This window comes from Geotrypetes seraphini, chromosome 13, assembly GCF_902459505.1.
Source record: "Geotrypetes seraphini chromosome 13, aGeoSer1.1, whole genome shotgun sequence".
Classification (NCBI taxonomy): Eukaryota; Metazoa; Chordata; class Amphibia; order Gymnophiona; family Dermophiidae; genus Geotrypetes; species Geotrypetes seraphini.
Window position 1 is genome coordinate 67,963,995 of NC_047096.1, and position 22,517 is coordinate 67,986,511.

The 22,517-nt window shown below is 45.8% G+C and overlaps 1 protein-coding gene across 2 annotated transcripts in view; it reads right to left on the bottom strand.

The window, feature by feature from the left end:
- LOC117347666 (keratin, type I cytoskeletal 19-like) overlaps positions 1–22,517 on the bottom strand; it is a 29,239-nt gene that overhangs the window by 1,516 nt on the left and 5,206 nt on the right. Inside the window, exons 3-7 of one of the 2 annotated variants that reach the window (XM_033918880.1) lie at positions 13,044–13,200; positions 11,158–11,319; positions 10,757–10,882; positions 9,613–9,830; positions 4,552–4,574 (exon numbers count right to left, since the gene is read on the bottom strand). In XM_033918880.1, coding sequence (XP_033774771.1) covers positions 4,552–4,574; positions 9,613–9,830; positions 10,757–10,882; positions 11,158–11,319; positions 13,044–13,200 — 686 coding nt within the window. Of the gene's footprint in view, positions 1–4,551; positions 4,575–9,594; positions 9,831–10,756; positions 10,883–11,157; positions 11,320–13,043; positions 13,201–22,517 lie in introns of both variants that reach the window. The other variant, XM_033918879.1, reaches the window with a different exon arrangement.

Here is a 22,517-nt window from a genome sequence, read left to right on the forward strand (position 1 = left end):
CACATTCCTTCTGCCACCCCCACTCCCCCGAGACATCCCCCATCAGGAGGGATGCCCACTCCCTCCTGCCAGAACTCCCTCCCAAGCCCACCCAGATCCCACCAGTACCTATTTATCGTAGACCGGCCAGAGGGATGCTTACTCCGTCCAGCTGGTAGGCTCGCCTCCACAGAATGGTGGGCTTTCCCCTTCCCGGTACATCCTGAGATGCACCGGGTTGATTGGCCCAGGCACCTAAGGCCCCTCCCATAGGAGTTGCCTTAGGTACCTGGGCCAATCAGAATCTTAGGCCTCTTTTCCAGGGTATTCTAGGATGCCTAAGATTCCAATTAGTCAGATCCTTTAAGCCAATCAGGGCCTTAGGCTCCTCCTCATGCATTACATGGCCTTAGGCTTGACCCTCTGTATCCCTGAGCCAATCAGGGCTTTAGGCCCCTCCTAATGCATCACATTATGCACTGGGGAGGGGAAGGCCCACCATTTTGGATTGGCGGACCTTGAAACTAGAGGGATTGAGCCTCCCTCCTGCTCTCAACTTCGTACAAAGGTATGGAGTAGGGTTGGGGGAGCATCTAGTGGCAGGAGAGAGTGGGCATACCTCCTGCCTTTGGGGAGGGGAAGGGGGAAGGATAGGGGATGGATCATGGGGGGGTGCCTGGCTCAGAGAGGCCTCCATTGGCAGGAGAGAGTGGACATCCCTCCTGCCATTTTCGCTGCCATGGGTTGCTGAGGCAGGAGGGAGTGGGCATCCCACCTGTGTCTCGCAGGGGCGGCCGTTATCATTGGGGGTTGCAATGGTTGTGGTCGGGAGGGGAGGCGACACAACTTTTTTTTATATAATGGGAACAGATATTAACATCTGTGTTCATTTAAAAAAAAAAAAAGGTTTCCTGCCCCGAACAGCTGAGTGACAGGAGGGCTTCCCCTGCCTCTCAGCTGTTTAGGCTTCCCATGCCAGCTCTGCACATGTATGAGAGTTGCTCTCACAGTGATCCATCAGACGGGAGAGGCAGGGATTACGGCGAACCTCCGCACAAATCATTTGCATGCAAACTTGTTTGTGCATCATTAGCTCTTTTGGAGTCGGCCAAAATTAGGATCACAGCAGACTCTCACGGTATTACCAACCCTGTTTGGTTCATCTAGCTCTCACTGAATAAGGCTGACAATTTGAGAACTTTTAACTTCTCCTAAAAAGAAAGTGGTAAGAGCTCTCACCTAAATTAAATTTTAATGGTTGCGTGTTAATTCTAATGTAATACCTGGCCTCCTATGGTACCCTGTGGCTGGTTATATACACAGGAGGCAAGTCAGAGGACATATCAGGTAAAGGAGATGTTTAAAAAGGCAAATAGAAATTCCTTCTTTACCAGTATATTCAGAATTCTGGGACACTGATCCCCAGAGTTATATGCACAAATATAGAAGTAGCCAGCTGCTTAGAGAAATTCTCTGCCAACTCCCACAAAATTATTAACCGGAGAGAGACCTGCTGTTTCTTCCTACTCCAAACTGCTCTCTTCTCCTTCTCAAACACTGTTCTCAGGCTAAAAAAAAGAGCCTCTGAACCTTTTAAAAACAGCCAATAGTAGCTCTCTGCTCTTGACAGTGGTGTAGTAAGGGGGGGAGGCGTCCACCCTGAGTGCCGTTTTGATAGGGGCGCTGGCACCGATCCTCCTCTCTGCCTTTCCCGCTCCTTCCCACTACCACATGCCCCTTCCATTCCTCGTACCTCTTTAACATTCAGGACAGAAGCAGCAACCCCAATCTGTTGCTCATGCCAGCATCGGCTCTTCTTTTGACGTCACTTCCTGGGCCCGCGCTTAGGAAGTGATGTCAGAGAAAGAGCCGACGCTAGTGCGAGCAGCGGGTTTGGGTTGCTGCTCACACCCCGAATATTAAAGAGGTAAGGAGGAAGGGAAGGGGCATGTAGTAGTGGGGGGGAGGGGGGAGGAGCGGGGAAGGCAGAGAGGAGGATTGCGGGAAGCGCCCCTGTCAAATCCAGTTCAAATCCAAGCTAAAGGCCCATCCAAGCTAAAGGCCCATCTCTTAACTCCTCCTCACTGCTGTCAGATACCTATACCCACTATAATCTCCCCAACCCTGAAATGTCCTGTCTAAATTAGATTGTAAGCTCTTCTGAGCAGGGACTGTCTATTGTGTGTTAGCATGTACTGTGCTGCGTACGCCTTTCAGTGCTATAGAAATAATAAATAGTAGTAGTAAAGAGGTCTGGGAGAATGTAGCAGGAGGGGTGGGGATGAAGCAGATGTGGGGTTGGAAGGGGAGGAGAAGAAGGCAGGGGATGGACACCATCGCCATGGGCTTCTCTCACCCTCGCTACACCAATGCCATGACATCAGAGGCAATAACACCTGAATTCCTGTACCTTGAGACCTCTGAAATAGAGAATGACACGGTGGCGGTTTACCCGCGGCCACCGCATTTTAGCCGCGGGTCACCGCCGAAAACGGGGAAGAAAACTAGCAGTCGCTGCGGCGACGGGGACAAGGCCATTCACCGCCCGCGGGGCGGTGAATGGGTCTTGTCCCCGCAGTGAGGCATGAAGGATCGCGCGGTCCCCGCAGCTCACACCCGCCTGCCCAATCGATTCTAGTGTTTAGCCAGCTCTCTCCCTTCTCCTCACCTTAGTTTGTAGATTTTCTTTTTCGGCGACCCGCACGCTATCAAAGAGCCGCTGCTGCTCAGTGTTCAATCTTCTGCTCTGACGCAACCGGAAACAGGAAGTTGCAGCAGAGCAGAAGATTGAACACTGAGCAGCCGCGCGTGTGCGGCTCTTTGGGAAAGCGTGCAGGTCGCTGAAAAAGAAAGCCTGCAAATTAAGGTGAGGAGAAGGGAGAGAGCTGGCTAAACACTAGGATCGATTGGGCAGGCGGGTGGGGGCTGCGAGGACCGTGCGATCACCCGTGTTCCCGGCTCAGACTGTAAGGAGGGAGTGAAAGGGAAAAGGATTCTGGGCCAAGGGGATGAAAACGGAAAGAAAAACCCACAGCAGGAAAGAAAGGGAAGGACAGGCAGGTGAGCCAGATGCTAGAAGCAGGGGGGGGGGGGGGAAAGAAAGAGGGAAAAAAAGCTAGATGGGGTTGAAAAGAAGAGACACACTGGTATGGAAGAGGAAGATAGGGGAAATCTGGACACAGGAAGGTAACAGAAAGAGGGGAAATTATGTGCATGGGGCATAGGGACAGAGACAAAAAGGGGACATGCCATGGGGATGGTATATGGACACAGGGGGGGGGCAATGGCAGATACATAGGGGAGATATTAGAAAAGTATATAAAATCGTACCCGTTTGAGGCTTTTATGTATGCAGCGGTAACGGTGACGGGGCGGTGAATGGGGTGGCAGTGGCGGTGACGGGGCGGTGAAGGGAATGACGGTGACGGGGCGGTGCAGAGGATGGTGAGACGGGGACGGGGCGGTGACGGGGACCAATTTTTTCACCGTGTCATTCTCTACTCTGAAAGACTCGGGGAACACAGGAATCACCCCCTCCTGACACCAAGATTAACACAAGGCCAGAAATTCAGCCAATAGAAAATGTCTATTTTACAGCTGCATTAGAAACGGGCTTAGTGCATGGGAAAGACTGACTTTAGGATGCACTATCCATTTAGTGCACAGCTTAGTAAAAGGGCACCTAATTCACTAACCAATCTCATTGTATTCCCGCCACCTGCCAGGATGAATGTCATGCGCTGAACTCTCTCTGATCTCGTCCCACAGACTTCGATGGCAGCTCTCTCAGCAGCACTATTACACAGATCGAACTCACTTGTTCCTTAGATGTTTGATAATGACCAGCATGAGCAGGAAATGATGTCAGAAGAGAGCCAAGGCTAGCATGAACAGCAGGTGGATGATGCTGCTTGCGCCAGGGAACATTTCAAGAAGTGCGCCGTAGGGGGGCGGAGAGGAACCGGGTGCCCCCGCAAAGTCTGTGTCCAGGGCTCTCCGCCCTCCCGCCGCTCCCTTACTGAGCCCTTACCATGCAGTATCCGTGTGCTAACCAGTTAATGCTCAGTAATGTAGATGCACTAACTGAAAATTTTTTAGCACACGGTTAGTGCACATAGGTTTCAAAGTTACTGTAGGATACCTGAGTGTGCCCCAATGGTACTCTATTTTTTGCTGTGTTAGTGGCTAATCCGTAGGGTTACCATATGGCTCCAGAAAAAGGAGGACGGATTGAGACATCCGGGTATTACTTCCATCGAAAGCAATGGAAGTAAGGAAAACAGACTGGGACATCTGGATTTTACTTCCATTGCTTTCAATGGAAGTAAAACCCGGATGTCTCCAATCTATCCTCCTTTTTCTGGAGCCATATGGAGGAAACCCTAGGCTAATGCAGTTTAATAAAAGGGCCCCAATGTTACTTCTCGAAATTGAAAAGTTTTAAAAATATAAACAAAATGAAAATGCACATAAATAACACGGGAAACTAAAACAAAATGAAAACGTACACCCCTATTGCTTTATGAGTTGGAAATGTGACTGCTAATGAGTGATCTAAGTACCAGTACTTACCGTCTTTCTTACTGGAAGCGATCCTGAAAAACAAAAATAAATGGGTTACATCTAAGAACATCCATCTTGGGAAGTAGTATCTGTATCACATGACATGTAGCAGCACATCCTCACTAGATAGAAACATAGAAACATGATGGCAGATAAAGGCCAAATGGCCCATCCTCAGTAACCATTATTTCTTCCTCTCTCTAAGAAATCTTATGTGCCTATCCCAGGCTTTCTTGAATTCAGACACAGTCTCTGTCTCCACCACTTCTTCCGGGAGACTGTTCCACGCATCTACCACCCTTTCTGTAAAAAAGTATTTCCTTAGATTACTCCTGAGCCTCTTAACTTCATCCTAGGCCCTCTCATTCTTGAGCTTCCTTTCAAATGAGGCTCAACTCATGCACATTTATGCCACGTAGATATTTAAACGTCTCTATCATATCTCCCCTCTCCCGCCTTTCCTGATATTCTCTTGGGGGGGTGGGGGGAGGACTTTAGGGTTATCAGCCAATTCCATAGCATCCAGACAAGCTGATCTGATCCCAGTCTTACTCCAGTGCATCTGTGAAACTTTAGCTCTGTTTTGCTTGGAAAAATTGACTCGAGCCCTTAGACACGTTGTGGATGAACCCGGGACCAGTTTAGCCTCTCCAGTGAACATATGCCCAACTGGTAACTAGATACTTCTATGCAGAAAGAAAATTGTTCAGCCTCTAAAGCTGATCAATGCATAAATCAAATTAATATATTTTACTTTGAAATCTAAACACTTGGATTTCAGTGATAGTATTTTGATCATATAGGAACATAAGAACTGCCATATTGGGACAGACCAAAGGTCCATAAAGCCTAGTATCCCATTTCCAACAGTGGTCAACCTAGGTCCCAAGTACTTAGCTAGATCCCAAGTAGTAAAACAGATTTTACACTGCTTATCCTAGGAATAAGCAGTAGATTTCCCAAGCCATCTCAATAATGACCTATGGACATCTCTTTTAGAAAATTATCCATATCTTATTTAAACCCTGCTAAGCTAACTGATTGCACCACATTCTCTGGCAACGAATTCCAGAGTTTAATTACATGTTGTGTGAAGAAATATTTTCTCCGGTTTATAGTAGCTTCACCACAAGCCCCCGAGCCCTAGTATTTTTGGAAAGAGTGAACAAGTGATTAATATCTATCCTTTCCACTCCACTCATTATTTTATAGACCTCTATCATATCACCCCTGAACCGTCTCTTCTCCAAGCTGAAGAGACCTAGCTGCTTTGGCCTTTCCTCATAGGGAAGTCGTCCCATCCCTTTTATCATTTTTGTCGCCCTTCTCTGTGTTTGCTTGTTTGTACTGTGCCAAAAGCATATAAGCAAGATTAAACCAACTTCCTGAATGGCTCATGTAATCTTTGCCCTTATAGGTTGAATGCGGAATGTGACCCATTCCATCCAGTCTGAGGCCCCGATGTTCTAAATTTACTGTGCCTTTAATGATCGATGCTAAACCAGTATTTTAGTTTCCAATACATATAATGGCTCTGTGTGGACTTTTCTGTGCTTCATAGCATCCTCTGATCATTTTAAAATGAGTACGCCAGGCAATGCCCAGATTGCCTAGTGATGTATGAAATGAAGCATTGACCTTTAACACTCCAAAATTACCAGCAGATCTGGAGGTGCCAGTAGTGTCCAAAATTACCAGCAGATCTGGAGGTGCCAGTAGTGTGTTTAAAGCGTGTCTCAGGTGTATCATATGTACGTGCTTCAAAAGTATACACTGGCAGGTCTGGTCTGCCGATTGCATGAGAGCTGAAGATACATTTATCATACTTGATGAGGGGTACCAGATCCCTTAAAGCTTATTTTGTTACATCAGTTTTTAGAATCCTAGTCCAATCCCTCGTACTAAGCCTGCTTGACTACTGTAACATCGCCTATTTGGCAATTTCCCAAAAAAATATGTGATGCCTACAACTGTTGCAGAATGCGGCAGTCAGACTAATCTTTGGACTTAAAAAATTTGACCACGTGACACCCTACTACCGGCAGCTACATTGGCTGCCGATGAAGGCACGCGTAAAGTTCAAATTTGCCTGTTTCTGCTTTAAAGCATTACACGGACTTGCCCCCAAATACATTACGGACCTTTTCTCCTTCTCAACCAACAGACACAAGAGAAGTTCACATTCCAACTTCGTTTCCCCCCCAGTGAGAGGTTGCAAACTGAAAAAACACCATGAATTCCTTCTCTCACACCAAGCAGCATCATGGGGTAAAGACCTAGAACAATTACTTTCGCCCTCTACTTATGAGGAATCTAGGAAACGTCTAAAAACATTTTGACAACTGATCCACTTATCTCTTTCCTCTCAATAGCGACCTACTGTCCTTTTGATCACTTTTCTCCTCAACAATGAATTTCCTGTCTAATTACTTCTCTTTCTTCTTCCCCTCTTGAAGTCAGTCAATTTGTACCTTTGCTTAATCTTTTGTAAACCGCATAGAACTTCACAGTATTGCGGTATATAAGCTGTTATTATTATTATTACCATATATGCATGTGCTAAAAGCACATCGCATGTGCTTGTGTTAAAAGCATATGTCGGCAGTAGAGAATGACACGGGGGCAAATTTGTTCCCGTCCCTGCAAGAACTCAATTTCCCTGCCCAGACCCTGCGAGTTTTGTCCCTGTCCCTGTCTCATTCCTGTAAGCTCTGCCTTAACTGCACAAACCTCGAACACTTGTCATTTTAAAATGTTTGAGGCTTGTGCAGTTGAGGACGGAGCTTGCAGGAATGGGGCAGGGCCAGGAAAAAAAACTTGCTGGGACAGGACGGGAAAATGAGTTCCGGCAGAGATGGGGAAAAATTTGTCCTCGTGTCATTCTCTAGCCAGCAGATCTGAGGCTGCTGATTGCATAAGAGGTGGAAGCTCAAAAAAAGATCCGGGGGCAGCATGTATTCCCAAAGAAGCAGTGTAGAAAATAGCATTTGCATGGTTTGCTTATAGTTCTCCGCCCCTCCCCTCTACCTACGGCATCAATGGATGCTTATGACGTGTGCCCATGATGCGCTACAATAAGGCACTTCTATGATTGACGTTCATGTTTGCCTACAACATAGCATTTCCTGACGCATGGGCAGTGCGCCACAGCCTCAAGGAAGGCGAACAGAATGTTGGGCATCATTAAGAAGGGTATCACGACCAGGACGAAGGAAGTCATCCTGCCACTGTATCGCGCAATGGTGCGCCCCCCCCCCTCTGGAGTACTGTGTCCAGTACTGGTCGCCGTACCTCAAGAAGGACATGGCGGTACTTGAGAAGGTCCAGAGAAGAGCAACTAAACTAATAAAGGGTATGGAAGACCTCTCATATACTGACAGACTGAAGAAGTTGGGGCTTTTCTCCCTGGAAAAGCGGAGACTTAGAGGAGACATGATAAAAACCTTCAAGATCATGAAGGGCATAGAAAGAGTAGACAGGGACAGATTTTTCAAATTACGGGGAACCACAAGTACAAGGGGGCACTCGGAGAAATTGGAAGGGGAAAGGTTTAGAACAAACGCCAGGAAGTTCTTTTTCACTCAGAGGGTGGTGGATACATGGAACGCGCTACCGGAGGATGTGATAAGCAGAAGCACGCTACAGGGCTTCAAAGAGGGTCTGGACAGGTACCTGGAGGACAAAGGGATTGAAGGGTACAGATAGGAGTAGAGGTAGGTAATAGGGATAGGATTAGAGGCAGTTACAAATTTAATCATGGACACTGTAAAGGCAATTAGGCCTGATGGGCCGCCGCGGAAGCGGACCACTGGGCAGGATGGACCTCTGGTCTCACTCAGCGGAGGCAACTTCTTATGTTCTTATGTGCACATTTATGCCTCTTTCCACGGACTATTCTGTGCACGTATCAGTCACTTTCTCCAGCAAATGATCTGATGGAATTTCCATGGACCTCTGCGGAGCACATTTGCATGCAAAGTTTTGCAGCATCGCTCATCTTTTTTGAAATCGGAAAATGCACCGGCACTGCAACATCCCACAGGATTTTAACGGTGAGTTTAGAACATCGGAGCAAGAGACTTCTCTGGCTTCATGACCTAGCCCCAGGTGTAACCATCAACTCTACTGATCATTTGTAGAGAATTAAAGTCCTTACTGATAAGCTATTGCACTTCTCCCTTTAAGGCAGAGACCTTTATCTTGGAAACAGGAAACAAGCCATTCCACTGCTTTCCTCTCCTCTCTATTCCTTTATCAAGCTGTGTTTGGGGTGTTTTATCTCTGGCTGTGGCAGTAAAAGCTCTGACGCTCATATGAGTGTCAGAGCTTTTACCGCAGCGGTCAGCGATTAAAAAAAAACCCTACTGCAGCTTGATAAAGGGGGGACCATAAACTTTTTTCTAACATCCACTTGTGAAACCTTAAAGACATACCTACTATAACTGAATGTAACTCACCTTGAGCTACAAGTGAAAAGGCATAAGGTAAAGTCAAATAAATATAGGTCATTGTGAGAGCAAGCCTATAGAGAGACGCTTATATTTAGGCACAGATGTGGATTCTATTCTAGAATATAAAATCTAATTTAGGAGAAGTTCAGCTTAGACTTTAGGGTCCTAAATTCAGCAGAAAATCTTTGTAAATTTAGGAATCTAACCAGTGGCATAGTAAGGGTAAGCGGCACCCGTGGCGGTGGAGCCCTGCTCCCCATTGCTGCGCACGTGCCCCCTTCCCTTTCCCTGTACCTTTTTAACCTTCTCCGGCGTGAGAACATGCCCGTGTTGGTGTTAGCTCACCCTTTTACATCACTTCCTATGCGCAGGTCCTGGAAGTGACATCAGAGAGAGCACCGATGCTGATGCAGCAACCTCGCACCGGGGAAGTAAAAAAAGGTACGGGGAAGGCAAGGGGCGGGCAAAAGGCAAGTTGAGGAATGGGGAGGGCAGAGAGGAGGAGGGGTGCTGCACCCTTAGCATGACAGCACCTGGGGTGGACAGCCCCCTCCCACCCCCTCACCCAACATAGGCACTGGGCTTTTTTAAAAAAATTGACCTCCTTGTGTTTACATACGATTCTTCTCCCTCCAGAAGGCGTCGATAGGTGGCGATTTCCATCTCCAGCCGCGATTTCACATCCAAGAGAACTTTGTACTCATAGCTCTGGCGTTCCATATCAGACCGGAGATCTGCTAACTGTGCCTCCACACTGGAGATGAGATCCTGAATCTGAGAAAGCTGCATGCAGTAGCGACCTTCTGTCTCTGCCAGGGTGCCTTCGAGCGCAGCTTTCTGAAGAGTGGGAGACAGAAACTTTGAATAAGAATTCTGGAGATGACAGCAAGGTCAGGTAATGTGTAATACACAGGAAGGGCACCCATTGTCTAATTGTTCGCAAAAATATTGACCTGTCCTTTAAACAAAATTAAATGATGAAATATTAATTAAACTAAGCGAAATCAATTACCATATGTGTAAGGGTTCTTTATGCTACATATAGAAATGCATTGCTAATACTAGGATCAAAAATTGTCCAGTTTTAAAACGTATTGCTCAGGCACAAAAAAATTTGCATGTACCTGGCCACTTCTTAGAGGAAGCACTGCCCATGGTGCCTATTAGAGAATGACATAGGGACAAACTTTTCCCCATCCCCGCAGGAATTTTCCATGAGTTTTGTCACTGTACCTGTCCCTGCCCCATTCCTGTAAGCTCTGTCTTAACCGCACAAGCTTCAAACACTTATGATTTTACAGTGTTTGAGGCTTGTGCAGATGAGGATGGAGTTTGCAGGAATGGGACAGGGACAGGGACAGGAAAAGAACTTGCGGGATGGGACAGGAAAATGAGTTCCCATGGGGATGGGGAAAACTTTGTCCCCATGTCATTCTCTACTTGGGAGAACAGTATAGAAAATTGAATAAATAAATGGTGTGAAAAGTTTCAGCCTCTGATAACCAGAGCTGGTATTATGACATCATAATGCCTCATTCCACCAGTGTCTAAGAGCCAACCTCGACAGTGATGTCACAATGACTAGGTTGTCCTATAATTGGCTAGAGTGGTGCAGGAATGGGACAGGGGCCGGAAAAGAACTCGCGGGGACAGGACGGGAAAATGAGTTCCCATGGGGATGGGGAATAATTTGTCGTCTTGTCATTTTCTGGTGCCTATAAAGCACCATGCAGAGACCCATCACCAGAATAAGTGCTATGTACCATGCTAAGCTGTGTCTGCAGCTCAATCTCCAGGCCTTGTAAATCTCGCTTCAGGTCTGTGATCTCGCTCTTGCTGGTCTGTATCTGTTCTGCATGTGTGGCAACTTCCCTGTTCAATTCTTCACTCTGAAACAATTATAATAACAGCTGGGCAAATTTGTACAAAACCTTGACATTTCAGATTTGACAACGGACTTAGAAAAAAAACAGTTTTGCTGGGCTCAAGCTACATTTTACGATGATTTCTGAATAATTCCTGTTTCTCCAGTGATACCTGACAAATCTTTGTTGTGTTATGCATCAAATAAGAATAATAACAAGAACAGCAATAATAATGAAAAAAAAGCTTGTGTTGTTCAAAATTTATTTTCAAAATTGAGCCGTTCACAAGAAGATCATACCTTGCTAAAGAACCAGGTTTCGGCATCCTTACGGTTCTTCTCTGCCATGATCTCATACTGGTTTCTCATGTCAGCCAGGATCTTGGTCAGGTCAACAGGTGGAGCAGCGTCCACCTCAACATTCACTCTGCCGCCCACTTGACCACGGAGAGCATTCATTTCCTGCACAGACAGAGGCCTGGGATATTAGCTTTGGCATTAAAGATTTGACCTGAGATTAGACAGAAGATAATTCACAGTATCCAAACATTGTATCATCCAATAGCCCTTCTATGTATCATCTGTAGTTCCCAAATGTCTTGACTATAAAGTTTAGTGGTCATCAAATCACTACACAGAGCTGTTTGAAAGATCAATTTAATTCAGGAATTCTCAAACCAGTCCTAGGAATATGCCCAGCCAGTTAGATTTTCATGGGCATCCTGAAAACCCAATGCATTTTTTTCTAGGAGCGGTTAGCGGTTAAGGGGCACGGTAATCAAGGCTTTTGTTAGCCATGTGACTCAGATCAGCTCTCCCTGGAAGATGACTGCTGATGAAACTGAGGGCCTCAGGTTTGAGGCTGGCTGGTAAAGCCAGTGGCATAGTAAGTGGTAGGGGATGCAGACCACTCTGGGTGCCAACTTGGTGGGGGTGCTGGCACCTATCCTCCCCTGCATGCCATGTTCGTGTCCTTCCTTCTCCCCCCCCCCCCCCCTATTTAAAATCTTCACCAGCACAAGCAATTACTTCTAGCTTGCTGCTCATGTTAGCCTGGCTCCCTCTGAAATCACTTCTAGGTCACAGGGCCAAGAAGTGACATCAGAGGGAAAGCCAGCGCGAGAAGCAGGCTGGAGAAGCTGCTCATGCTCACCTCACAAAGATTTTAAGAGGTACATGGGTGGGAAGGGAGGGCACAAGTGTGGTGCAGAAGGATCGGGAACAGGAGGACACAGGGGGAGTGATTGGTGCGGAAGGTGTGGGGAAAGAGTAGGGTGTGTGGGGGTGCCACCCCCCTCTCCCCCCCACACACACACACATAAACTACCCTCGCTATGTCACTGGGTGAAGCAATGGGGGGAAAACCCTAAGCTGGAAGATTTTAAGAGAGAAATATAATGGGATAGAGAGGTTATTTTTGGAAGACACAATAAAAAAATCCTGCTACTCCTTTCTGGCTCAAAAATATCTGATTGGCTAAATGTGTTCCAAGGACTTGGTTGAGAACCCCTTCTCAAATGTCTTCTAATGGAAGTAGATCAACAAATCGGGAGATATTGTAATATCAGTACAGTGGACATGGCACAAATTATCTCACAGATTGCAGAATCAACAGTAGGACATTCAACAGAAGAAACATTTATTGCAAATTAAATAGTACTCTTTCCTTGCATTAAGGTTACCATATTTAAGGACAGGAAAACCCAGGCACATGGCCCCACCCTGTTCTGCCCCAGCCCCGCCTTGTTCCACCTCCAACCTGCCTTGTTCCACCTCCAGCCTCACCCCATTCTACCTTCAGCCCTGCCCCCAAAAAGCCTTATTTCTTTTTTTTGCCAACCTCCAGGCTGTGTCTGGAGGGCCTCCAGCATGCGCGGATGCATGTTACATCATCCACTCATGCTTGTTGAAGGCCCTCCAGACGTGGCCAGAGCTTGGAGCTTTCCAAAACCCTGGAACATCCATCCGGAAACCCGGAGAGTTCTCTAAAAAAAGGACATGTCTGGGTTTTTCTGGACATCTGGTAACCCTACCTTGCACCGTGTTCGATTATATGTACTGCACTTCAGCAGATCAATGAGTTTTCTCTCAAAGTTTATAAGCTCTATGTAAAATGTTGCAAAGTTCATCAGTTGGGGGGGGGGGGGGTTCTGTTTCTAAATTGTGATATGCTGTGTGGTATTTACCTCTTCATGGTTCTTCTTGAGGTAAATCAGTTCCTCCTTCATGCTTTCAATTTGCATCTCCTGGTCTGCTTTGTACAGGGTCAGCTCATCCAGAACCTTCCGCAGGCCATTGATGTCGGCCTCCACACTCATACGGATGGCTAATTCATTTTCATACCTTGAAGAGCAACAGGTGATTGGGTCAGAGTGTGGACATCAGGTGATGCTGTGATTGATTTCTCACTCCGTCCTTCTCCCATTTTCTGTCATTTGTAATTCTTTTGCATTTGATATGAGATACTATATAACACTTAATGGTAAGCCATAAATAACATATTATCATGATTTTTTTAAAAAACATTACCTAATTCTTCAATCAACTCTTCTTACTTAAACTCTTTTGCCCCCGTAACTCCTACCCCAGCTCACTGATAATAAAGTTATACACTTCTTATGGATAATATTGACAATTTCTGTTGGTTTTATAAAAGAACAGCCTAGAGGACAAGCAAAGGTCTTCTCAAAGTAAAGGTTTTGTTTCTTTTCTATTTGGAATCCTGATTTCTTTCTCCCTAGTTCCTTGTTTAGACTTTGAGTAGAAGAGCCTGGAAGTGTAGAGGAGCAATGGGTTAGAAAATGACATGGTAATAGAATTCATCCCCCTCCTGTTCCCGCGATAACCATGGGAAACCATCCTGTGTCCTTCTTTAATGTCTATCTCAACCTCAGTCCTTCTACACCAGCATTCTTCGATGCAAGGCTTGAGGGTCAGTGGTTGTGCCCATTCAAACTCTGATTTTTCATCTCTCTCCTAAAAGAATGACATGGGGATAGTTTCCCGTGGTTATCCATGGGGACGGGAATGGTGATGAATTCTGTCATCATGTCATTCTCTACAATGAGTTTCAGTCCAGAAGGACAGCTCTCATCGTATTGCATTTGGATTTTTGCAGTCTAAAAAAATCATGCCGGAGAAGACATGAGGAGGACTGGCTTTCCAGTTTCATGGCCCAAATCCAGAACTCCCTGCCTCTCCAGTAGTTTGATCATGACATGGTGACAGATGCCAATACTGAGTTCCACCTGCTTAAGTGAGTAACATAGCTTAATAACATAGTATATGATGGCAGATAAAGACCTGTATGGTCCATCCAATCTGCTCAACAGTCCCATTTTTTTTATAAGGCAATATTAAAACAACAATCCAGTAATTCATTTTACTTGCTAAGTTCCAATATAAGATGTTTTTTCCCTCTTCTCTGAGATAGGTAAGACCCTCCAACTATACAAATATGGTAAAAATGTGCATTCTTGATCCTGTTCCATATTGCCACACACAAGACACAGGCCATAGAAGTCCTTCCGGCATCGTCTTCACTGCTGGAGCTGCCATTTAAGCACCACTCCCGCTCATCATAAATGAAGTCATAGATCTTGATCCATAAAGTAGTATGACGATACTATCCTCTTTTTATTCAGGGATCCTTTGTGTCTATCCCAAAAATTTTTGAACTCCATCACTGTTATTGCCTCTACCACCATTGGTCCTATAGACTTCTCTGCCACCTACCTACATTCTTCTTCAGTGTCACGTGCCCAATTTAATTAGCACTTATATTGTTTGAATATAGAAACTATACACAAATGACAGAAGTTAAGGAAAGGATTATATAAGATCAAAGGTAACATTTACACGCCACTTACATAGGTAAATGCTTAGAATAATAGCAGTTATGTGCATATGGGTGCATGTACTGTATGTGCATAAATATCAAACTTCCACCTAAGCACTGTTCTGTAAATACCCACTTATTTTACAAAGTGTATATTTGCAAAGGGGATGTACACATGAGTTGAGCTTGTGTGAAGCATGCACAGGGCTTGAATTTACACACATAGCTTACGGAATACTTTAAGAATTGCAGGTATCAGCAGCACTTAAGACTAACACTTGCACTAGTTCTATGACTGGCGTAAATCCTCACACTGTAACACTAAGGGGCTCATAATCAAAAAATAAAAGCATCTAAAAACCCGCCTAAATCGGTACTTGCATGATCAAAAGACAGGTCGTCCAAGTGCCAATAATCGGATCTTTTCCAGATAAGCCCCGCCACTAATGGAAAAAGTGCACGCGCGAAAACTTAAGCCCCACCACCTTTTGCCAGCGCACGCAACCTTCACCTATTTACCATAAATGAACTTTCTGACGCTCGCGCACCCAATCTTGACCTATTTACCACAAATGAACTTTCTGACGCTCGCGCACCCAATCTTGACCTATTTACCACAAATGAACTTTCTGACGCTCGCGCACCCAATCTTGACCTATTTACCACAAATGAACTTTCTGACGCTTTCGACTCAAACTTTTGTAACGTTTTTTGTAACGTAAAACCAGACATGAACTTTCTGACGCTTTCGACTCTCGTTCATGACAAGGAGATGGCAATACGTTTTTTTCAAACCCATGGAGTGATCCATCAGCAACGTTTATGCAACAATGGCCACCAAATGACACTTTCAACTGTTTCTGACAGGTGGAGGTGTAATGCCCGACAGTGTCAGCAAGAAATCGGTGTTCGAAAGGGAACTTGGCTGGAGCGGTCTAAGATGCAGAATAAGCGCCAATGCGGCACACACCGATCTTTAGTGGACAGCTACTTGTGTGAGTTCGTTTGGAGGCAAAGGTACCGAAATACGGACCTTTTCAAACAAATTATTAATGACGTCCCAATTTCACCCTCTTCAATAAAAACTACAAATACAAGTTTCATATCCTCTTTTTTATAATCTTTTCTGGGTGGCGGGAGTTAACTTTTTGGCGGGGCTTATCTGGAAAAGATCCCAATAATCAAAACAGGTTTTAGACGTATCTAAAAACAGCTTAGGCCTTTTCAGTACTGCTGTACGCCCAGAGTGAAAAGGGGCGTTTTTAAAGGAGTGGTTAGGGCGGGAGGTAGGCGGGATGTGGGCTGACCTAGACTTAGTCGTACTGCAAGTATATCCGAAAGTTTAAAGAGACCGCCTAGACGGAACTTACACGTAGTGATTTAGGCGATCTAAAAACAGGTCTAAATGCCCCAAAGGTATCCAAAGTGACCAGATAACTACTGCAGACACAAAGTACAGACCCCTAGACACTCCCCCAGTGATCAATGACCCCCCCCCCACTGCCATAAAAATCAGAATAAAAACGTACATACCTGCCTGCAGAACATGAGCACCTGGCATAGGAAAGCCTAGTAGAGCTGCACAGAGGTGACTTAAGTAGTCTGGGGTGTGGGCTAGTGACCATAGAAAGGAGGACCCAGGACCATAAGCTACTCTAACCACTACATTCATGGTGAAACATGTGCACCCCCCAAAACCCTATTGTACTGCCATATAGGTGACACCTGAAGCCATAAGGGCTATTGGGGGGTAGACAGGTGGGTATAGTAGGTTTTGGGGGTGTTTGGGGGGCTCACCTTTACCTATAAGGGAGTTATGGTGAGATGTTTATGTGGCACCCTTTTTGTGAAGTTCGCAGCAGTACCCTGTAAGGTGCCCCACTACTCTGTTGCCAGGTCTGGGTGACCAGTCCATCACTTTGCTGGCCCCTCCCACGTCCAAAAGGTCTTGTTCTAAGTGTTTTTGACTTGGATGAATTTTTGGATGAGAATGGGGTATAAAGATAGACGATTTAGCTGTCTGTACGATCAAAAGCTGGACGTATAAGTAGACTATTCTCAAAAAAAAAATATTTTTTGGGACTTCCCCTCTCTACATGGCATCCCCCACGCAGGCAAACTGGGAAGATCCCTCCTCTCCAAAATCACGGGCCTTTGGAACGATCTCACTATCCCGCTGCGGAACCTGGGCTCCCTCCAACTGTTCCGGAAACAACTGAAAACCTGGCTTTTCTCTAATATATAACATCTCCTGCTTACTTCCCCTCTTTTTCATATGCTCTTGTAAACTCTCTCTCCCCTCTCTTCCTGTATTTTTAAGCTTTGTAAACCGTGTCGAGCTCCGCTTCCGTGGAGATGATGCGGTATATAAACTTAAGGCTTAGTTTAGTTTAGTTTAGTTTAGGGACGTATTTTTCAAGAATGGATTTTGGACATTTCTGACTTTGGGTGACTAGCGACTTAGGCCCAAAACAGACTTAGATGCATTTTTTTTATTATGCCCCTCCACGTGTAAAGGCCAACTAAATTTCAGTTTTGGTTATGGATTGGGCACCAAAATTAACCTGAAATCCACGTTCAGGGTTCAGCCAACAATACTGGGGAATTTTTGCCTAAACCAAAACTCTCCCCCCACCCCCTCCCCATCAACACCGCTGCCCTTCGACCATCAAGTAGGCCCTCCACAGGCCTATCTTAACAAGCCCTATTGGAGCAAGAAAGAACCCCACTCTTTCCTGCCCACTGCTCTGCCCATCGCTAATACCACTTTAAAATGGCTGCCGAATCTTCTTGCAGCAGCCTCACGATACCACCAGAGGTTTCAAGGTAAGGAGTGGCCTAGTGGTAGAGCTTCTGCCTCTGCACCCAGAGGTTGTGGGATTAAATCCCAGCACTGCTTGTTGTGACCCTGGGTAAGTCACTTAATCCTCCATTATCCCAGGTGCAAAATATGTACGTGTATACAAGTATAATAATAATAATAAAAGTTTATATACTGCAGGACCGTGAAGCTCTATGCGGTTTACAATGATTAAAAATGCTACAGATTGAGTAGAACTAACATAGTTAGTGACTAATAGCTCTAGAGATCAGTTATTGTCGGAAAGATTGTGCCAATCAGCTTCCTAAGTACTTTAGGAACAGATATGTTTTTAGGTGTCTCCTAAATTCCCCATAAGTATTGGCAAGTATAAGTAATTGTTTCAGGTCATTACACCATAATTAATGTGACCATTTATTTTTTTTCATCAAAACGGGACATCTATTAATATTCAGCCCCGCCCCCAATCCCACCCTAACCCCGCCCCCTATTTCTTCCATTCATTTATCATGTACACACAATATCTTATTAATTCATAATGGTAAACATAAAATTTTTTTAAAAAAACACAAAGCACACTGTACACAGAGAAAATGTTAATTATCATTTACGAGTTTCGGGTTTTTTCAAAGATGTCAAGGCAGATTACTTTAAAATATGCAATGTCAGTAACTATAGAAAAATAGACAAATATAGTGCAAAATATAGACAGCAAATATAAATTCTCAAAACGGACACATTTTGATCACTAAATTTAAAATAAAATAATTTTTCCTACCTTTGTTGTCTGGTGATTTCATGAGTCTCTGGTTGCACTTCCTTCTGACTGCCTCCAATCTTTCTTTCGCATCCAACATTTCTTTCACAATCCAGCGCCATCCCTTTTGGGTCCAGGTCTCTCTCTCTTTTCCCTCTGTTACCCTCCCCAGATCCAGTGTCAGTTCTCATTTGTACCTTTGTTCCAGGTCTCCATCTCTCTCCCTCCTCTGTTATGATCTTAAATCTCCCTGTTCTTCCCCAGGGTCTCTCCCCCTCTGTCTGAACCTCCCATAGTCCTGTATCTGCCTCCTGTCTTTCTCCTTTGGTCCAGGCCTTTCTCTCTCTAGTCTTTCTAATCTGCTTACAACACTGCTGCCCCCCCCCCCCCCTTCTCTGCCTCTTTCTCGCCTTCCTTCCTCCCTCCCAGCAGATTTTAGCATATCTCTCTTCTCCTTTTCTCTCCTCAGATCTGGTATCTGTCTCCTTCCTCTTTTCCTCCTCCCAGGTTTGGTAACTGTCTCCTCCCTTTCCCCCCTGCTCAGGCATCTCTCTCTTTGCTCCCTTCCTCCTGTTATTCCCTGTTCTTCCTTCTCAATTTATTTTCTGCCTCTGTCTAAATTCTTTCTTACTATTCAGTCCTCAATTTCCCTCTTTCATTGTGTCTATCTATAGCTTGCCACCTCTTTCCCTCACCCCTTCCAGTATCTAACTCTATCCTCTTCCCTCAATCCAGCATGTGCCCTTTTTTCTTTCTCCTCCCCACTTCCTTCAAGTGTCTGCTCCCCCTCTCCCTCCACTTCCATTCAGTCTGCCCCCCACTTCCCCCACACTTCCATTCAGTCTCTGTCCTTCCTCTCCCCCCACTTCCATTCAGCATCTGTCCCTCCTATCCCCCATGCTTCTATTCAGTGTCTGTCCCTCCTCTCCCCCACACTTCCATTCAGCGTCTGTCCCTCCTCTCTTCCATACTTCCATTCAGCTTCTGTCCCCCTCTCTCTACCCCTTCCATCTACTGTTCACCCTGTCTCGCCCCTTCCATTCTCTGCCCTTTCTGCCCTTTCCATCCAGTGTCCCTGCCCTCTTTCTCTCTTCCATATGGTATCTTCCCTCTTTCTATGCTCTTTCCATAAACTGTCTCCTTTGTACATGATTAATTTCAGCTTCACCCCCCTTTCCATTTTTCTGTCTCCCTATGCTTTGGTATCTCTCTCTTCTCCTTTCCTTCCTTCCCACTCCACCCCATGGTCTGGCATCTCTATCTCCTTCCCTTCCCCATGCCCTGGCATCTCTTTCCCTCCATGCTCTGGCACCTCCTCTCCTTCTGGTCTGGCATTTGTTTCCTGTCTCTCCCCCATGCCCTGGCATATTTCTCCTCTCTTTCCAACTTCCCCCACCCCCTCCATTATCTGGCATCTCCTCTCCTTCTTTTCTCTCCCTCCCTCCTTCCTTCCTTTCCCATGGTCTGGCATCTGTCTCCTTCCCCCCCCCCCCCATGCCCTGGCATCTCTCCCTCACCCTCCATGGTCTGGTAACTCCTTTCCTTCCCACCCATGGACTTGGCATCTCTTGTTCCTCTCCCTTTTCCTTCTCCCTCCTTCTGTATCGGCATGCCCCCTATCTACCTATTACTCCAATATCCAGAACCTCCTTTTTCTTCTTATTGCATCCACCCCATGTCCAGCATCTCCCACCTGCCTTTCTACTCACATCATGCCTGGTTTTTTCCCTTCACCCTACAACCTCCATGTCCAGCATCTTCCTATGTTCCTTTTTTTCATCCTTATCTGATTTAGCTGCTTTCTTCCCTTTCCTGAGCCAGCCAACCCACCATCTTCCCACATCCCATTCCAGTACCTCCCCTTTTTTCCCCAACTTAATAGGCCTGAATGGTATAGAAGTCCTCAGAGTGTTCCAGTGCTGCTGCGAGACTGGAGGCAATTCTTAGCTGCCATCAGCCCTGCCTTCGGCTGCGCCGGTAATGCTAAACTGGACGGTAAAACCAAAGAGAGACACCACGGGACTTTTCCACTTGCCTGCATTGCTCTATGTTCTGCCGCTCTTGATCCCGCCTCCCTCTGAAGTGACTTCCTGTTTTTGAGGGGCAGGATCTAGAGCGACAGAACTTAGAGCGATGCAGGCAAGTGGAAAAGTCCCGCGGCGTCTCTCTTTGGTTTTACCATCCAATTTAGCATTACCGGCGCAGCCGAAGGCAGGGCTCATGGCAGCTAAGAGAGCTGCCTGGATCGCGGGGCCCCCTTGCCATCTCCTAATGCCGGCCCTGAGAATAGGGAGGATGATTCCGGACCTGGCGGGGCCCCCCTGACCATTTCGGCGCTATAGGGAGGGAAGGAGGGAGGCAGGCTTTAGCGCGGGAGGGGAAGCGATCACCGGTCCCTTGTCCCCTTGCTCAGCTTTGGGACGCTGTCCCTGAAAATGGGACATTTCGGCGTCCCAAAGCGGTGGGTCGGGACGACGGGATGGTCGGTCCCATAACGGGACGGTCCTGTTGAAAACGGGACATATGGTCACCTTACCCATAATGCTGCTTAATAAGAGAAAAGATGTAAACTGCTTTGAATGTGTAACCACAAAACAGCAGTATACACACCCATTCTCTTTTCTGCAGCAGTCTTGCAAGATTAAAGGAACATCACTGGCTTCCTATTGATCAGAGAATAAAATTTGATATCCTTTATCATTTAAGGCCCTGAGGTTTGGTGTACCAACTTATCTTCATTGTTTAACCATTCCATACACACCACTCGGTACATTACGCTCATTAAATAGTCACTGGTAGGTTCTACAAGTCCCACATAATGGGCATTTTGAGCTTGATTTTGTAAACATCGCCTAAATCGGCAGCCGCCTACAAAAATGGTGACGGCTGAGTGTCAATCGCACTTAGGCGTTAGGCTGTTAGGCATAATTCTCTAAAGAACTTAGGCGTCTGCAATGTAGGCCAGTAAAACCCTGGCCTCCATTACCGGTGCCTATGTTTTGTGATAGACACCATTAGCCACGATTCTTTAAATGGTGCCTAAGGTCATCTCTGCCCCTAACCACACCTATTTTGACCTTCAGCACCTCACCTTGGACGTGATTATGACACCTACTTTTATTAACAAGTTTTTAGTTGGTTTTCAATGGCGCGGTCAATTGCCATACCAATTAAAGCCAATTAATGCAATTACATTAGGCAGTAGGGGCACCTACTGCTGCCTACCTTACAGCGCCGTTTAGAGAACCAGGCCCTTAGAGTCCACTCATCACTCTGCTTTTTTCCTTACTGCTCCATCATCGTGGAACTCAATGCCTCCCATCTATTTGTGGAGAAGCTTCCTTAAAGAGGTTTAAAAAAGCAGTCGAAACATGGCTTTTCAAGGAAGCATTTTCACACTGAACGAAGGACCTTCCAGACTCTGTCTGCTGCCAGATCCTGAATCCCTGTATCCCTCCTCCCCTTCCCTTTTTTTTTATTATCTACTATGTCCATCGGTATATGAAACCTGGTGTGACTGGTACTGTCCTATCTGGAAATTAGAGTTCTTTTCTTGTTTTTATTAGACTATACACCACCTTGATCTATTGCAGTTAAAGGCAGTTAGTAAATTTGTAATAAATAAACAACAAAATAAATTGCTGTGGGAAGTCTCGGCAGCGATATTTAAGCAACAGTGGCAACAGGCAGATCAGTAGGCAGGAAAGAATGGAGATCTACTAGACCACCAGGTAGGGTTATCAGATTTCTTCATTAAAAAAAGAGGACATGTGGCCCCACCCTCAGCCCCGCTCTCACATGAGCCTCGTCTCTTCTTCATAGAGCTTGGGGCCGAGTCTGGAGGGCCTCCGAGCATTGCATGGATGCGACGCAATGATGTCACATGCGTCCACGCATGCTTAGAAGCCCTTCAGACTTGGCCCAAGCTTGGGGCCTTCCAAAACCCATACAAACAGCTGGGTTTTGAAAATCTGTCTGAGCACCCAGACATAGGGTTGCCAGATTTTCCTTTCGGAAAATCCAGACCCCCTAGCTCTGCCCCCAGGCCCGCCTAGTTTTTCCCACCCCATCTAATTTTGATGTATCCTATATAATTTTAATACATCCTTATTTTTTATCAATTTTAAAACTCTTCCCAATCCTTTTCTTTCGTTTCTTTACTCTGTTTTGTTTTGTTTTTACTTACTTTTTTTTAAGAATTGTAATTTTTCCCACTCTTCCCTTTTGTTCTATTCCTTCCCCAC